The sequence below is a fragment of the Chaetura pelagica genome, unplaced genomic scaffold, assembly GCF_000747805.2.
Source record: "Chaetura pelagica isolate M959 unplaced genomic scaffold, ChaPel_1.0 scaffold471, whole genome shotgun sequence".
NCBI lineage: Eukaryota > Metazoa > Chordata > Aves > Apodiformes > Apodidae > Chaetura > Chaetura pelagica.
Window position 1 is genome coordinate 1,029,397 of NW_009952430.1, and position 16,083 is coordinate 1,045,479.

The 16,083-nt window shown below is 41.4% G+C and overlaps 1 protein-coding gene across 3 annotated transcripts in view; it reads right to left on the bottom strand.

Moving 5' to 3' along the window:
- Positions 1 to 16,083, bottom strand: part of MYH10 (myosin, heavy chain 10, non-muscle) — a 101,367-nt gene that overhangs the window by 63,443 nt on the left and 21,841 nt on the right. For all 3 annotated transcript variants that reach the window (XM_010008237.1, XM_010008236.1, XM_010008235.1), the window contains exon 3: positions 3,150 to 3,177. In XM_010008237.1, coding sequence (XP_010006539.1) covers positions 3,150 to 3,177 — 28 coding nt within the window. The remainder of the gene's footprint in view (positions 1 to 3,149; positions 3,178 to 16,083) is intronic.

A 16,083-nucleotide genomic window follows, 5' to 3' on the forward strand; every position in this document is an offset into this window, starting at 1 on the left:
TGCTGGAGAAAAAGTATTTCAAGTACTTTCAGCTCTATTAATCAGGGTCAATCAGGTGATCCAGGTCCTGAGATGACAAGTTTGGGATGAGAAGATGTCTCAAGCCTTTTATGAACTGCCAAAGGGGTTTCCGCAGACACCTCCGGTGTGGTTAAGACACACTCCTTCCACCCTACTTATTCCTGCCTCAGCCTAAGACCTGTAAAACCAGTGGCATGGAAGGGAAACACGCAGTTTGCCTTTTCACCACAGAATCAGCAATAGAAGTCCTGGACACTAGCCCACCTTTGATCAAAATAACAGACCTCCTTTTGGTCTGCTACACCAGGGAGTCTGCCATGGCTTTGTCCCATTCATGAAGGGGATTTAACAGCCCAGCCAACCAGATGTCAAGCACTGAGTTTATGATGCAGATTTGACAAAAGAATACAGCTGTCCCATGAAGCCCACGGGGGAAACCATGTTAGGGACACTCCTGCAGCAGGCAGCTGTCTTTATAGTCTATTTGTTATAAAAAAGATCCATGCAGTGCAATGCAAATGGTTTTGATGGCACCTCTCCCCCAGTTGGACAAAGAGCTGAAAAGCAGTCCAAGGCAAACCTATTTAAGAGTGAAGTGTTCAGTAACCTGAACAGCAGTCTGGTAATCCCTGGTATCCCTTTTTTTTTTTTTAGAGTCAGCATCTCAATAGTGCTGTTGGTTACTCCGTTCAGGATATCTTGCTAATGCTATGGTGGAACTTTGGTGTTCAACTTCAAGATGACAGAAACACCTTGGGTTCTAGCATCTATCACATCATATGCCTTCGTATTCTCAAAAGGCAAGACCTAGACTGGATGTTCTTTGGTCTTGTACAACCAGTTTGGAGATGCCTTATCCCTCATAATTCTGAGACCATAGATCTGTCCACACTACTCAGGTAATTCCTATTTCCTTGTAAACCATATTCAGTGACGTTGACCTTTTTAACCTTGTTTTTCTTTATGCTGCTGTGTAGGTAGTTCAGTAAGAAACACAAGTTAAAGCAGTAAGACAGTCAACAGAGCTTGGAATCTGTTGTTCAGAAACTCAGCTTTATTAAGACTCTGCCACACTTCTGCTAAGTATAGCCTTTAGCAATGGTACAGCCAAGACACTGAATTAAAGGTAGTAAAACTTGTCCCATGCCATGGCACTAATAGTTTCAATAGTTAGATTTGTGATCTGATTCCAACACAGTGTTGACTCCTTCAAGAATGTATTTTTCACTACTTCTTAGCATCAGCTTCTGCAACTGCACATGGAATAGTAATTTGTCAAACATTTTATATGTCTAATTGAAGAGATGGCCCTGAGGAGAATTCTGAGGGTCTTAATATTAGGATGGCACTCAGAGCAGTCCTCAGCAGCTCCAGACTTCAGTACTGGGCATGGTCACATTCTCCTGAGGTCTCACTATAGGGATGTGTGTCCATTCCCACCCCTTACCATCTGGAAGAAAATGTTCTCTACAAATGGATGTAAAGAGTTGATCAGCTGCCTAGCCAAGATGTGGAACCTATCAGAAGATCTAGATATTTCATGCTGAAGTGTGTTGGACCAGATGTAAAATTCAACCCTGGTTGAATTGTCTATTCAGTACAGAAGGATCAAAGCTTACAGTAATCCTGCAGGTGAAATAATAACAAAATTGAAGGCAAGAGAGCTTAAATGCTTTTCAATTTGCAAATGAACAGATCAGATATTCACTAAATCCTGTAGCACTGCCATTCCAACATTTGTGGTCTTGGCTGACCATGTAAAGCAGTGTGGGGTTCATGCATAGGCACAAAACATGAAGCTACTTCAAAAGAATTCACCTGAGGCAAGCACATACTGTCAAAGTATCCACAAACACACAAGAACAAAGCATTTATTTTCACTCTGGGATCCCATCCCTGCTTTGAGGGCTGTTTAGTACATTGCACATGAAGTAGTCATCACATGAAAACTGAAGTCCTGCTAAGAGCAGGGACCGCAGAGCTAGGCAAGCCTGTGTTAAGTGGATTGACTTTTATCCTAACTATAGACTGTCTTTGCTTCTGTGTCCTTAGGCCCCAGGAATCCTGTATTCATAATCTCCATAGTTCAAAAAAGTATGGCTTGAAAGGACCCCACCTTCAATCTTGTTACAGAGCTTGACAGTTAAAGCACTTTTGTAGGAAGCAGAAGACTTGAATCTCTTTATGTCAAGAAGGAAACTGAACCCAGGTCTCTCTCCAGCAATCAATCTGACCATCAAGCTATTCTGGGAAGCAGGCATCCTCACAAACTATGGCCTCAACGCAGCTGGTATGCACTGGCACACAGGATGGTCAACTGGTCACATAGCCATGGCAGAGGAATGCAGGCTACTGTGTCTGACCTCTCTCCCTCAGATAATTGAATATGTTAAGTTATCCCCTAGACTGCCAACTGCAGGCAATTTCAAAATGGAGCCAAGGTGTGATTTCACAACACAGAGGAACCATCCTACCCCCCAGGCTGCTCCCAACAGGGATGGCTCCCCTACTGCTTCTTCACACCTCCTGCTTCAGGCAGCCCAAAGACAGATCAGCTCAGCAGTATCACAAGCCTGAAAGCACATTCCTACTCTTCTGACTACCTCACCATTGCATTTCCAGATCCCTGAGAAATTTCAGCTGAAGCTAGAAGTTTACTCCTGGGTGGGGCAAATTCAGGTGCACAGAGAGAAAGCAAGAGGAAACCTTAGCGTCAACTTGTTCAGAGCTCTCCCGTTTGAAGCAGATCCAAAACTAAGCTGCTGTGCAGCAGGGTTTCTAGATCAACTTCTGATTCATGTCCCCCTTGGGCACTACACACCGTGTAGTTACAGCCCAGCATTTCAGATATGTACACATTTTAAAGCCCTTTTCCCCCTGATTCAGACCTCAACTGATATTTTTAAGCAACATTTATCAAATGGCACGTGCCTGTAAAACTTTCAATAAGGTGAATTACATTATTAAAAGAATATATCCCCACATTAAATATCACTTCATGCTACATCTTCAACCATTAGTCACTGCCTATCAAGATTAAAGACCAAGTTTGACTGCTAGAGCTGTATCAAAGACCTTGGTCTCAATACAGATTTCCAAGAATGCCCAAAGGAAAAGTCTTCACTTACGTGCAGAGAATTGATTGGTCCTCACGGTCTGCAAAAGAAGAACAAACATGGTTATAGGGGTTTTTTTGTTTCTACTGCCCTCTAATTTGCAAGACAGTTTATTTTAAATGAATATTTTAACAATTTAGCTTTTCAGCTTAGCAATTATAAGGACACAGTCAAGCCATTTGAATAATAGCCCTTAAACATTCCAGTTTACATGCACACACTTTCCCTCAAACCATAGCTTAGACATTTCTGAAAGTTTTGCCATTTCATGAAATAAAGCCAATTCTTTAAATTCAGTTTAATAATAATCCAGTCATCTTTTTAAACCATATTTTCAGACGAAGTTAACCCAATAGCTTTTATTTGGTATGCACCCTTTCCTGGATTAATCAAATTATTTAAAATCTTCAGTACTAAGGAAGAAAAAAGAAATTATTTCAAGTACACAAAACTCATGACCAGACACTTGGATATAGCACCAACATCTCCAGCAAACAAGTGCTTTACTCTCCAGCTTCTTTTAAATGAACATGCAAGCCTAAAGTGCTTCCATAATTTATCTTATTCATTAAAGACTTGTCAAAAGGACATCCAGGGAAATACTGCAATATGGTGTGGCTCAGCACTTTTGTGACACCCACTGCTGCACTCATGACCTTTGAAAAGAATGCCTGAAGGTCAGATATACCCTGCAAGAGGAATTCCATAATTACAGGATCTTTACAGAATATATTTCAACATCACGCACCCTACATTCAAAGTTATATCATCAAAACATTCAAATATACCTGCAAAAAAGTGAAACATTTCAGTTAAAGGTGTTCTCCACCCTCTGTTTGAGTCAGGGTTTTCATCAAGCTCAACACCTTTTTCATAAATCTGCATCACAAAGATGTTGCTTTTACACTTGAGCTGTTTGTCACAATTGCCTCCTGCAAGCTCAGAACTTCAAACAGGTTTCCTCTTCTGATTGGTAATTTGTAATGGATTACTTTATAATTAAAAAAACCCAAACAAACAAACAAACAAAAAAAACAACACCCAAGCTTTATTTTCTTCAAGTGTAGAGCTCAGAGCTACACATCAGAGTCCCTGCATCCAGCCCTTCTCCTTGAACACGAGCCTGAAGGAGCATAGGCAGGGAGCACTTGGTATAGGATGATCTTTGCTCCTTCTAAGACACAGATCAGCACTAGCAGGATGAACAGGCAGCTTCAGTTGCTACAAGGCAGTTTCCCCAAACCCTCAACAGGTTTGAAACAGATCTATGTGTGTATATATATTTATACACACAGAAGCTCAGTACATTTATGACCATTTCGGGTAAGCGGAACAATAACATTTCAATTGTTTCTAGATTATTCCAGAAAACTACTGTTGTAAATAACCAGTGATGTTTTGCACACTATATGAAGCCAGTCACCCTACCTATGTAATGAGCTGAGTTCATAGCACTGTTGAGTAACAATTAGTATTAAAGCACATTTCAACCTTAGCTAGGTAGTAGCTATATGAAAAATCCAGCAATGAGCTGCGTTCCCCCCCCATTACACTGGCAGATGAACTGCCCAGACAAAACCAGTTTGTGCTCAGCCACACCAGCTCCCTGAGCAGGCTGGTCACCCAGAAATACAAGTTTCAGCCCAAAGAGGCAGAACAGGCTGTGGGGGCAGAGGCAGGGCCTGGGTGCAGGGAGCCTGGCCTCAGGTACCCAAAACTGACAGGCTGCTGGAGGGACAGTCGTGTCCTGTGCCATCCCTCCAACCATGCCAGCACTCATGTCACCAGTGTGGCACAGCTCAGTAGGGAGCAGAAAAGCTGCCAGACAAACTGTTTTTTGGTCTGATTTGTGTTAACCAGTGCTCTCATTGTACAAGTGAGCTGGCAGAAGGGAGACCAGAGAGCCTTTTTCTACACAGCAGCCCCAATCCACCTTAGATCAAAAGGCTGTGTTCATTAAGACAATGCATCTAATAAAGCAAACCAGCTAAAAAAGACTTTGTCTCAGTAGAGTATTATTTTAATTAGTTTATGAACAGAAAGTTTGAAGGACACAGAATCATATGGTTGACATGAAGTCTTTCAAAGCAGGCAGATGCTACTGCCTATTGCCTAAACCAGAGGCATGTGGACTGCACACATTTTTAGACTCCATTGTAACATCAAGTATGACAAAAAATATGAGGTGCCTCCTTATTGAAAACACGTTAAAAAAACACAAGCAGTTGTACTTCAAAACTGCTTGTAGTAGCTTGTTCAAAAGTGGCAAGAAATACCAGTGATCTTCTTACCCACCGTGCAAACTGTACCAGGTTGTACCTCCCCAGGAGCACCCCTGTCACTGTCTGTGCCTTCTAAGTAGGTGTTGACCCTGGAAATCCTGTCTACATGGTAACAACAGGTAGAATGATTGGAGGAGAGCAGAAAAATAGTAGATTCTTAAGAATGGGAAAGAAAATACAACTCAAAAAGACAAGACTGCAGGGATAATACCACATCATTTACTACAGCTGCAGGATGTGCAGCAACTGCTGAGCAGACACACCATAAAAAAAGGGGGGAATCCTGTGACTGCAGGAAATAAAAGCTGGGAGCAGGCAACAGCAGTGGGAGTATGACAACAGAAACTTTAAGAGACTCTAAAAATGTTTATGTTCTTCTGGATTTGATGTACAACAGCAGGTCTTACAAGGCCTATCAGAAATAGCTTCTTGGCACCAGCAGGAGACACATCCCAGCATCTGGATGTACCATATGACCAGTTGTCAACATAAACTAGAAAAAAGTACACGTTTCTGACCCTGGACATAGGACAGTACAAATCATTTGTTCTTTTAAAAGAACCTGCTGAATGAACGCCAAGTTGGTATCATGAGTAGAATGGAATGTTAGTGTTTTCTAGCTTTAATATTAAAGACATCTTCTAAAGTGACAACTTGATTTCCCCCCTTCTCGCTTCCCAATAGTAACTTGGCTGCAATTTTGTCACTGTAGCTGGGCCACTTGGTTAAAAAATAGTCTCTTCTACACTAGAGCTCTTCAGTTTATCACTTCTTAACAACTTACAGACACAGGTAGCATTGGCCTTGAAACTGAAAGTGGTTTATTTGAAGTACATTTGTTCAATGTGGTGTATCATGACATTTTACCTGTCAATCTACCATGCATTGCTAGTGTTGCACAGCATCCCAGACACACTGTAGAAATTAATTTTCTTACCCAATTAGTCCTAGAGAAAGTCTGCAAGTTCAGACAGTTGTATGCATTTTGTCACTCTGAGAAGCTGCAACAAGTGCAACAGAGCTTTATTTTCTATGTGCAGGATCTTGAACTAACACAGACCTTGCAAAGAAGTTATGAGACAGTCAGGTATGTTACTCCAAACCCATGTGTCTGTCTCTACCTGGACTCTGAACCTCAAAAACTAAAAAAGTGTAAGTAAAACCACAGCAAGCTTCAAGTTTTGTCTTCTGATCACTCACTTATGCTAATGAGCAGCTGCAGCATCTAGCAATCAAGTAACAACAACACAAAATTACAGCTTGAAGGCTCAGGATGCAGCTGTTCAGTTCTGGAGCACCAAACACAAGAAGGACATGGAACTCCTGGAGCAAGTCCAGAGGAGGCCACAAAGACCATCCAAGGGCTGGAGCAGCTCTGCTCTGGAGACAGGCTGGGAGAGTTGGGGTGTTCAGCATGGAGAAGGCTTCAGGGAGACCTTAGAGCAGCTTCCAGTGCCTGAAGGGGCTCCAGAAAAGCTGAGGAAGGACTTGGGACAAGGGCAGGGAGTTAGAGGACAAGGGGGAATGTTTTTAAGCTAAAAGAGGGGAGTTTTAGATTGGATATTAGGAAGAAATTCTTCAGTATGAGGGTGGTGAGACACTGGCCCAGGTTGCCTAGGGAAGCTGTGGCTGCCCCATCCCTGGAAGTGTTCAAGGACAGGCTGGATGGGGCTTGGAGCAACCTCGGCTGCTGGGAGGTGTCCCGGCCCATGGCAGGGGTTGAAACCATATGATCCTTAAGGTCCCTTCCCACCCAAGAAAGAAGAGTCTCTCTGGACTCATTCTGAAAAAGATACTGACAAGATTACTAACATGGAAGAGTTTTGGTTTGTTTTTATTTTCTTTTCTCAAAAATAACACCATTTATCTGCAGTCTTAATTTAAAAGCAGCTGCTCCTGTTCCTAAAGGCTCCTTAGAGCAGGAACTACATACCTATCAGACAGATTTGAGGGAGCTGGCACGTTTGCCAGATTTGTTATCTGGGGCAGGAATGAAGCACTAAACTTCTCATCTTTGCACACACATCTCTATAATAATTTCCAAAAACTGTGTGATTCACTGTGACCCAGCTTCAGCCTCAAGGGCAGCAGACAACAGAACAGAGTTTTAAACAGATTCTCTGTCATAAAAGTCTTAAAAATAATCTGCTATCCTTAGCAAGTTTTAGTAGCAATTTTTTAATTAAAGCCACAGAGTTCTGAGGTGGTCCTCAACCAAAACAAAAAGTATCTTGAAAACATTAAGATTTCCACATAAGTCTTGTGATACTTAAGAACAGAACACCTCTCTCTAGCAAAGCCTTCATGAGGTAACATCACTTTTACATGAGATAGATTTGTAGAAATACATGAAGACTAGACCAACTGAACAAATTCCTTGGCATTGATAGGAAAATCACTGCAGTAAAAAGCAGAACAAACTGCAGACAATTCCCATCTCCAACCTTCAGAGCAAATTAAACTGAAAATAGAGATAAATTACTCTTATGAATAGCATTAGCAAATGTGCTATTAGTTGCTTCTTTTACTCCATACAAAGGGTGAGAAATGGTCTGGAATGGCCGATACTCTGGACAAAGTCACAGCAGGCACGTTACACTTTGAGCACAAAATTAGATGATTTACTGTGGAAAACAATTAAATTACTTAGCGTAAGTATCTTTCAAGTTACTCCCATATAACAGGAAACAGTTTCATTTATAAGGCTGAGCCAAACTAACAACTTCCTGTCTCTAAGGAAAGTTGTATCACATTTCTGCTGTACCAGCACAGTTTGTCTTCTGAGCAAGACTCTGATCCTTGTCCAATCTTGGCTTAAAGCAACTCAGCCCAGTAATCCAAGATACTCAGTAAATTAACTTAACTCAGTCAGATGAATATAAACACGAGGACAAGTATGTGGTAGGAGAGCATGAAATAAGAGGACCAAGCTCTTATGTCAAGCTATGACATAAGACCAACCCTTTAGTTTTAAACTAATACAAAAGTCCCATTGGAATGTATCACTTCAGAGATAAACAGCTTGGATTTCAATACATCCCAAGGCCTCCAAACTACACTGAAGACCTCAACACTCAAGTTGCACAGAGAAGGTTCCTAATTTGACAAACAAAATTCCAAAATCGTACAGTCTACAAATAAAAACAAAATTTGATTTTCTGCTTCTGAAATAAGCTTTCTGTAGATGAGTATGTTCTTTTGAATGGGAGGATTTGGAAGCACCAAAGCAATACAACCTGACACTTGCTTTTAGTACTCCTCCTGTTGAGCCAACAGCTGATTGTGCAGATGCACACGATGCTGGTTCAAGTAACTGATGGAAGTGGCAAAAGTCACTTATAAAATGCATCAAGGAGCTCTTGTACCTCTTGCACCAGTTACCCACGCTCTGGTCAGCCCACCTCCCCCTCCTGCCTCCAACCAACATACTAGACCTAACAAAACCCCTGTTAACTCTGGGGAAGGATCCAGATGTACATTAAACACATTTGTTGGGTAATTGGTTCAGACCGGATGTTCTGAAAAGTTGTAGCCCAAAGCTACCCAGTCTGTCTACAAAAGAATCACTGTATTTTAACAAAGCAGCTTTTCTCAAAAGCATGACTTAGTTCTGCTTGGGTCACACTATAGTCATTCATAAATTGATATAAGATAACCAAACAGAAAGGGGAAGAATCTGTCTTCGAGTTTCCTACTGAAACTCAAAGGCAGTAACATTGCAAGCACAGAAGTTTTACCACAGAACAGAGCTTACACCCTCTACAACTGCTACTGCTCCAATTCCCCTTTACTATAGAGACATTTCAAGTATTTCAAGTGCCCAGATCTGTTGTTATCTCTCACAACCTGACTTGGAAAGAATGAATGGTCATTTGGAGCTATCCCACACAGTGAGCTGCCCGACTAGAAAACCATTTTTTTGAGCTTAACACAGATACTTAAATCTATGAAAACAATTCCAGAGGTGTTACCTGCTTTCAGATTTAATGTAACTCTGATTGCTTTGACAGCAACTACAGTTATTGTCAAACACAGGAACAGTCATACCAACACTGTTTCACAGTCCCACCACCCTTGCTAGAAGATGCTAGAAGCATCTTCCCTCTTGCATCCAGCCTTTATTTAGGCAAGAACATGACATAAGTGTGCCAAGGTAAAAAGGTTAATTCTAGAAAAGCAGTGAAAATGGATGTATTAATCTGCTTTCTTGAATCAAGCTGAAGAAAAAGCTATGGTCCGCTACACATCAACCAGGAGGAAATTTGAGAGGAAAACAGTTCTTATCAAGGGTTGTCCTTCCTAAAAAACAAGTGCAAGACTCTTGCAGATCATTCATTTTGACATAGCCTTTCCTTTTATTTCTCCAAAGAATGAAACACCTATTCAGCAGTTACAAAATGCCACTCATTTCTGTAGCTGGCATAACCAAAACAGTTGATGCTTTTGTTGAAGTGGAGGGCAACTTCTTAAATGGGAGAAATTATCTTTCCAAAAAGAGTCAGTGGTGTAGGGGGAATGGAGGATTCTTGTTTATTTTTAAACAGTATTTAATACTCAGGTGCCATAGCCTATAAACCAAGAAAAGCTTGGTTCCCTGGTCGATAGCCTTGTTTGTTGTGGATGTCAGGCTTGGAAGATCTGTGTATATTTGCCCTCTGCTGTAGGTGAACAGGCTCAAATATCAATCTATTCAAGGACATTTAAAAATTGAAATCCTGACAAGTTCTGTGAAAATGGGGCACTGCCTGAAGGAGAGACACCTTCCCATCACCACAGATTTTGCTGCTGCCAGAGCATTCACATTGGGTCATAAATGCCACAAAGCATTAGAAAGCACATTTTTGGTCTGACAATCTGCTCTTCTGCGAGATCAAGCTCTGAATATTTTTTCTTCTTCTTTTGTTTAAACTGAGTCCTACTGGACTGATAAGCATGGAAAGAGATCTGGTTACAGGGATGAAGCATGCCTTTATATTTTGTGTTTGTCTTTAAAATGTTGCTTAGTAACTTCATAAAACTATCATCAAACACTTAACACTATGAAGTGACTTGCAACAAACATCTCTAACAAGCGTAACAGGAAGACTGACAGGCACAAGTTTGTTTGCTGAGTACCCACCTTACTGCAAACCAAATATACCCCGACACACTTCTGCTCACCATGAGATTCCTGCAATAGCACTGCACTCATCCTACATTTCACCTCTGCTTTCAGCTGTGCAGTAACAAGCCTTGCTAGGTACAGCTGAGTCATTCTATGTACATTCTGCAACTTCACAGAAAGACAAGGGCACTTTACAGGAACACAGTCAGTATTTCACAAACAGAAACCCAGTAAGCATGCAAATTAACTTTTCAGGAAAGCATGTTATTTCCTAACACTATAAAGCTGACATTTCAAGTTAAAATACCCAAATTTAATCAAGCTTAGTACTGACTAAGGAAGCTGAAATGCCCAAAGCATCTGATGTGATATATCCAGCAGTGCTAAAGGAGCTGGACAGTCATTGTCAGGTTACTCTCCTTGGGAGGTTTCAGGTGACTAAAAGGGGGGAGACATCACAGATGTCTTCAAGAAAGGTGAGTAGGATCATTGCAGTACCCTTTTAAAAGCCAGAAGGAACCTCTGCAGGTCAGAAATTATCAAGGACACTGGCACTCTTTAGGGTGCTTTGGAAAAGCATCTCCCTGTGCACTTGAAACTACATTTCTCTTTTTCTTCTTGCCATCATCAGCGTGTTGAACTGTTGGCTGTTTTTTTTACATGCAAGTCTTATTTCTTTGAAACTGCCAAAGCAATGAACTTGCAGAAATTCTCATTCTTTGTCCTAAAAGGTGTAACACTAATCTATACTAGAAGAAAGATTCAACTCAGGTGCATCCTACTCCTTTTACAGGTATCCAGTGGCTCCAAGATTTCAAATATTTCTATCAGTTTTGCTTCTTCAGTGCTCAGACACTTTTCCCACAAAACAATGAAGGCCCCCATGCTGTCTCAGACACCAGGCCATGGAGAATTGTATCCAAACTCCCTCTCCAGCCCAATGCCATCTACTTCAAAGACAAATTCAACAGGGCTGTTTTAAATCAATTACCAATTCCCAACTTTGTTTACCTAGTATTTCCTACATAGCATGATACAAGACACAGAAAGCCCATGTCTACAACATTTCCTCTGCCTAGAAACCAGCCCCCCTGAGAAGGCTGTCAGGCTGAACTGCCACAAACCACTTTTGACATACCAGTATTTCATTCTTGCCTTGTTTGTGTACTTGGTCTATTTACTCCAAAACACCTCCACATCTTCAGTGAGAGGCTGAGAATTCGCCCAGCACTGTGGGGTGGGGGCATTGATGCAGACACTCTGTAGATGCTCCTGCTATTTGTGAAGTTAAAATAACAAAAGTTTTTTTTAAAAAAAAAAAAGTGGTCCTATCCCTTACTCGAAAAGATGTGAGACAAATCACAACAGCCACACTTGAGTTGTGCTTGCTGACTGACTGCTCAGCATGCCGAGTTAATTATTGTTATTAAATGAAGCATAGCAGAGGTCAGTCAAACCCAAGTCACGGTTTACCCTGCAGCTTGTTTATGGTGAACCCTAGCACTGCATACACGTATTTCTTGCGTGTCTACAGCAGACTTCATGACCACATTCATTTCTGGCTCCCTCACCCAGACAGCTCAAGCTGCTGCACAAGCACTCCAGCACAGACACAGCAGAGTGGCAACCAAGCACAGCACCAGCAAACCCTGGGAGAACAAGCCAAGCTACAAATTGAGGCTATTTGAGAAGTCATGAGTTAGGTATTTGCAACATGAGCTTGAAATCACCCAAATTCCTAAAGAAAATTGTGACATTTGTTTTCAGAGTTGCTAGCCAGGGCTGAATCAGCAAAGGAGAAAACAAATAGCTGTTAGCCTGCCTTCTGCCCACTTAATGAACTGTGGGTAGCTTCTCCATTACATTCCAGATAGAACTGGAATTTTTTTGTTTTAGCACTCATTAAGTCTGAAGAAGCTCAAACGTGGCTTATATTTTCAGCAGCAGTCTTTCAGTACCTTTATTAATTATCATTAAGAGAAGCTTTCATAAGTCTAACTTAGACATCTGTTTTAAAACAGTTGCTTCATTTGTGAGCTGAAGTTAATAGGTAACATGTTCCTTCCCTAGCCAATTAACTCAAACAGGGATGGATTTAAAACAAGATTTGAAAACTCCCCCTTGTCTATTGGGTAACATCAAATGTATTTAGCCTTTCAGAACAGGTGACTGCTATAATACAGGAGATGAGAATACAAGTCAGCCTTCAGTTTGGAGAAAGACCCAGAGAAAAGTACACAGTCCTGAGAGCTGATCCATGTTGTAAGCAATGCCCAAGATGTACCAAGAGCCCCTGAGATGAGAAGGGAAACAACCTGAGCTGTGGGAGTGTTCCTCAAGCACCAGAGCACAGAGTCATCAGGGCCAGCTACACCAACTGCTGGGACTGATTTACCAGCAAAGACAACAACTGGTTCTCACACAACTGTTTAAGGCAACTTAGCTGAAGGGCAGTAATAATCTGTAAGGCAGCAACTTCTTAAACTGCTCCAGCTAGAGCTGCAAGGACTTGCTCACTTATGCTTATTGTTCTTCAGATGACACAGGTGAGCAGTTGGTTCCACCTAAACATCAGAAACAACTTCTTGCCTGTGAGAGTGACAGAGCCCTGGGACAGGCTGCCCAGAGAGGTTGTGGAGTCTCCTTCTCTGGAGACATTCAAAACCCATCTGGATCCTGTGTGATGTGCTCTGAGTGATCCTGCTCTGGAAGGGGGGTTGGACTGGATGATCTTTCCAGGTCTCTTCCAACCCCTAAGATTCTGTGAGCAGTTCTTAGCCTTCCTTATTTGTGGCTCCTAAAGAGCTTTCCCAGTAGAAATGAGCAGCTCCTACATCTTCTGCATAGGCCATCCTTATACTTTATGTGCATGCTGCTTAGAAGTAACGTAAGATTAGTAGCAGTTGGCAAGCCACAGGCTGGGAAAACTAAGACTGTAGAATATTCAGTATTGCAGTGGTGTCTATTCTCCATCAGCCCTGCTGAAGTTGTCCTGCTTCCCATGTAGTACAACTTTCCCTAGACAAAGATTATATTGTCAGCTGAAGCAATGATTTCAAGGAGGTCCTTTAATATCTGCTATATAAGCTCACTCATTTAACTTTTGCTCTTCTCTTTCCTAAACAAATGAGCAAGAACAAGCCACTTCACAAAACAGGCTGTGAAGCAGCTTCCGCTCTAGCGGACTCTTTCTGAGCTGTTTTATGATGCCTGAACCCCACAAGCTTGGAATGATAGGAAGTATGACAAGAGTACACAGCTAGGCTTTCCAATTTCAGCACAACATGCTCAGTGGTTTGGCTTTTTGTTCTCAGTCACACACAGGACAGGACACAGACCATCCAGCACATCAGCCCAGCCCCAGGGAGGTCAGCCACACTAAACATACCAGTGATTGTAACACATTGCCTGGCAATAGCTAAGCTGAAAAGTCATCAGCATTTTTCTGGTGGATATTTTCTAAGACTTATAACAAACCCCCTGATGAGTATGTTTAACTGAAAATATTTTAAGCCCCAGATTTGCTGTAGAGACTTCTCACACCTCTGTTCTCCAGTAGTGGAGTAATTACTTTTTCCAATCACTGAACACCGTAACAAGTTCTAAAACACTTTCCCAAGAGAACATGTAAAAGCCATTGTTACAATCTCGGGAGATATTTCAGGAAACAAAAGCTCATGAGCTTCCACCACTTTACATGCCAAACTGTTGAGGCTACCTTGGGAGTGTACAGCACAACCAACTTCATGTGCTGTGCAATGTTCAAGGGAAACATTTGTCTACAACTGAGATTTTGGAGAGGGGATGGATATCTCAAGTTAAGGGAGACAGTTCTAACATTAAAATCCTTCCTCCAAAGAACCCAAGTTGATGCTACTTTCTTATCTTTTAAATCCTTTAGGTTTGATTGAGTAGTTTTTAAAGAAGTTCAACAATTCAGAGAATAAATACCACCCTTCCCCTACCATCTTGTGCCTAAATCACCAAGTTCTCAAACTCCATTTGAGCACAACTGAAATGGCACAATATAAAGCCACGCTTCAGTTTTTCAAGAACTCAAAGGTATATTCAGACCTCCTTTCCTTTGGAGAAAGACATTGACCTTCAATTCTTGAAGGTCAAAAGAACTTGTACTTACATGCACTTGTGCATGCACACACAGATGTTTTCTTCTCCCCTTTTCCATTTTACTAAATATAAGCATCCTACATTCTTTATGCTATTTACAGAGTGAAATACTTAAAACCCTCTTCTCTCTTCTTTGGGCACAGACCTGACACAAAGATGTGTTTCTGGAAGTACAAAACATTTGTCAGGGAGTTTCACATCTGCTGATAATTAAAGTAATCCTTCCCTCTCAGAAATGGTTGTGAATAATAACTGTGTGCAAAGTGCCTTCAGCTGGTAGGTTTTTTTCTGTGAAGCTTAATACTGCTTCCACCTAAAAAATCTAGTGTATATTAGGCATGGGCTGATAATACCTCCCTATGGAATGTAGAAGGGAAACAGAACATGTCCCCACAAACTACAACTTTTCTCCACCCATTTTCAGCACCTAATATCCTCATTTCTTCCAGCTTTGGCCTTCAATAAGAAAGGGTTGTGAAAAACAAGGATATCATAAAGAGGAGAATAATCATTGTAGGAATTCTTGACCCAGCAACTACTGTGCACTCATTTCCCTGTGGTTTTGTGCAGAAAAACTTAACCTCATCTTTGAAATCTATTTCATTTGAGATGCTGAATGTCACCATGGACAATTATTGCTTTAAAAAGAGATACAGTGACATTTTGCCAGTTGCCTCTTCTTGGCCACTTAACACTTCAGTAAAGTAAGAAATTATACTTCTGGAATGCTTCTCAGTAAGGACTAACTAAGCTCCAAGCAGTCCTGATAAATTGTGCTACAGGTCCCAATAGTCTCTTATGAGGCAGCTGCAGATTCCTGCACTCCCTCTGATACAGCAAGGTAGACACATCCAAAAAGACTCCAGAGCACAGTCCAACAGCAGATAATGCAAGGACAAAATTAGCAGGTAAGGACGATTCCCCACAACACTTTCCCAGCAGCCAGCAAATTCTGCTATTTCCTGATCCATTATCCTCAGACTTTAAGTCATATATTCATCAAATGGTGCCTTGGACATGCACAGGCTCTCAGCACCAACTATAACCTGAGGCACAGACTACCACAGTTTAGCTATGCTGTTAAAAAAATTGCTTCTTTTTGTTGTTTTGAACATGTCACTTGTGAATTGCAAGTAATGACCCTTTGTTCTTGCATAGGAAGGGATGGGGTGGGGAAGGATCAGTACAGTACTTCTTTTCCCTGTGCCACTTCACATTTAGACATCTGCTATATCTGACCTGAATTATTATTTCTATGCTGAACAGAGTTTTGATAATTTCAGTTGTTCTTTGAGTCTCTTCCTGCCATATTTCCTCTCCACCCAAAGCAGGGAAAAGCCAGAGCTACATAAAGTGCTGCAGATAAAATGTATTACAACTCCATGGCAAAAGTGTTTCCTGGTTTGATCCAGTTACTCCCCACATTCTCTAA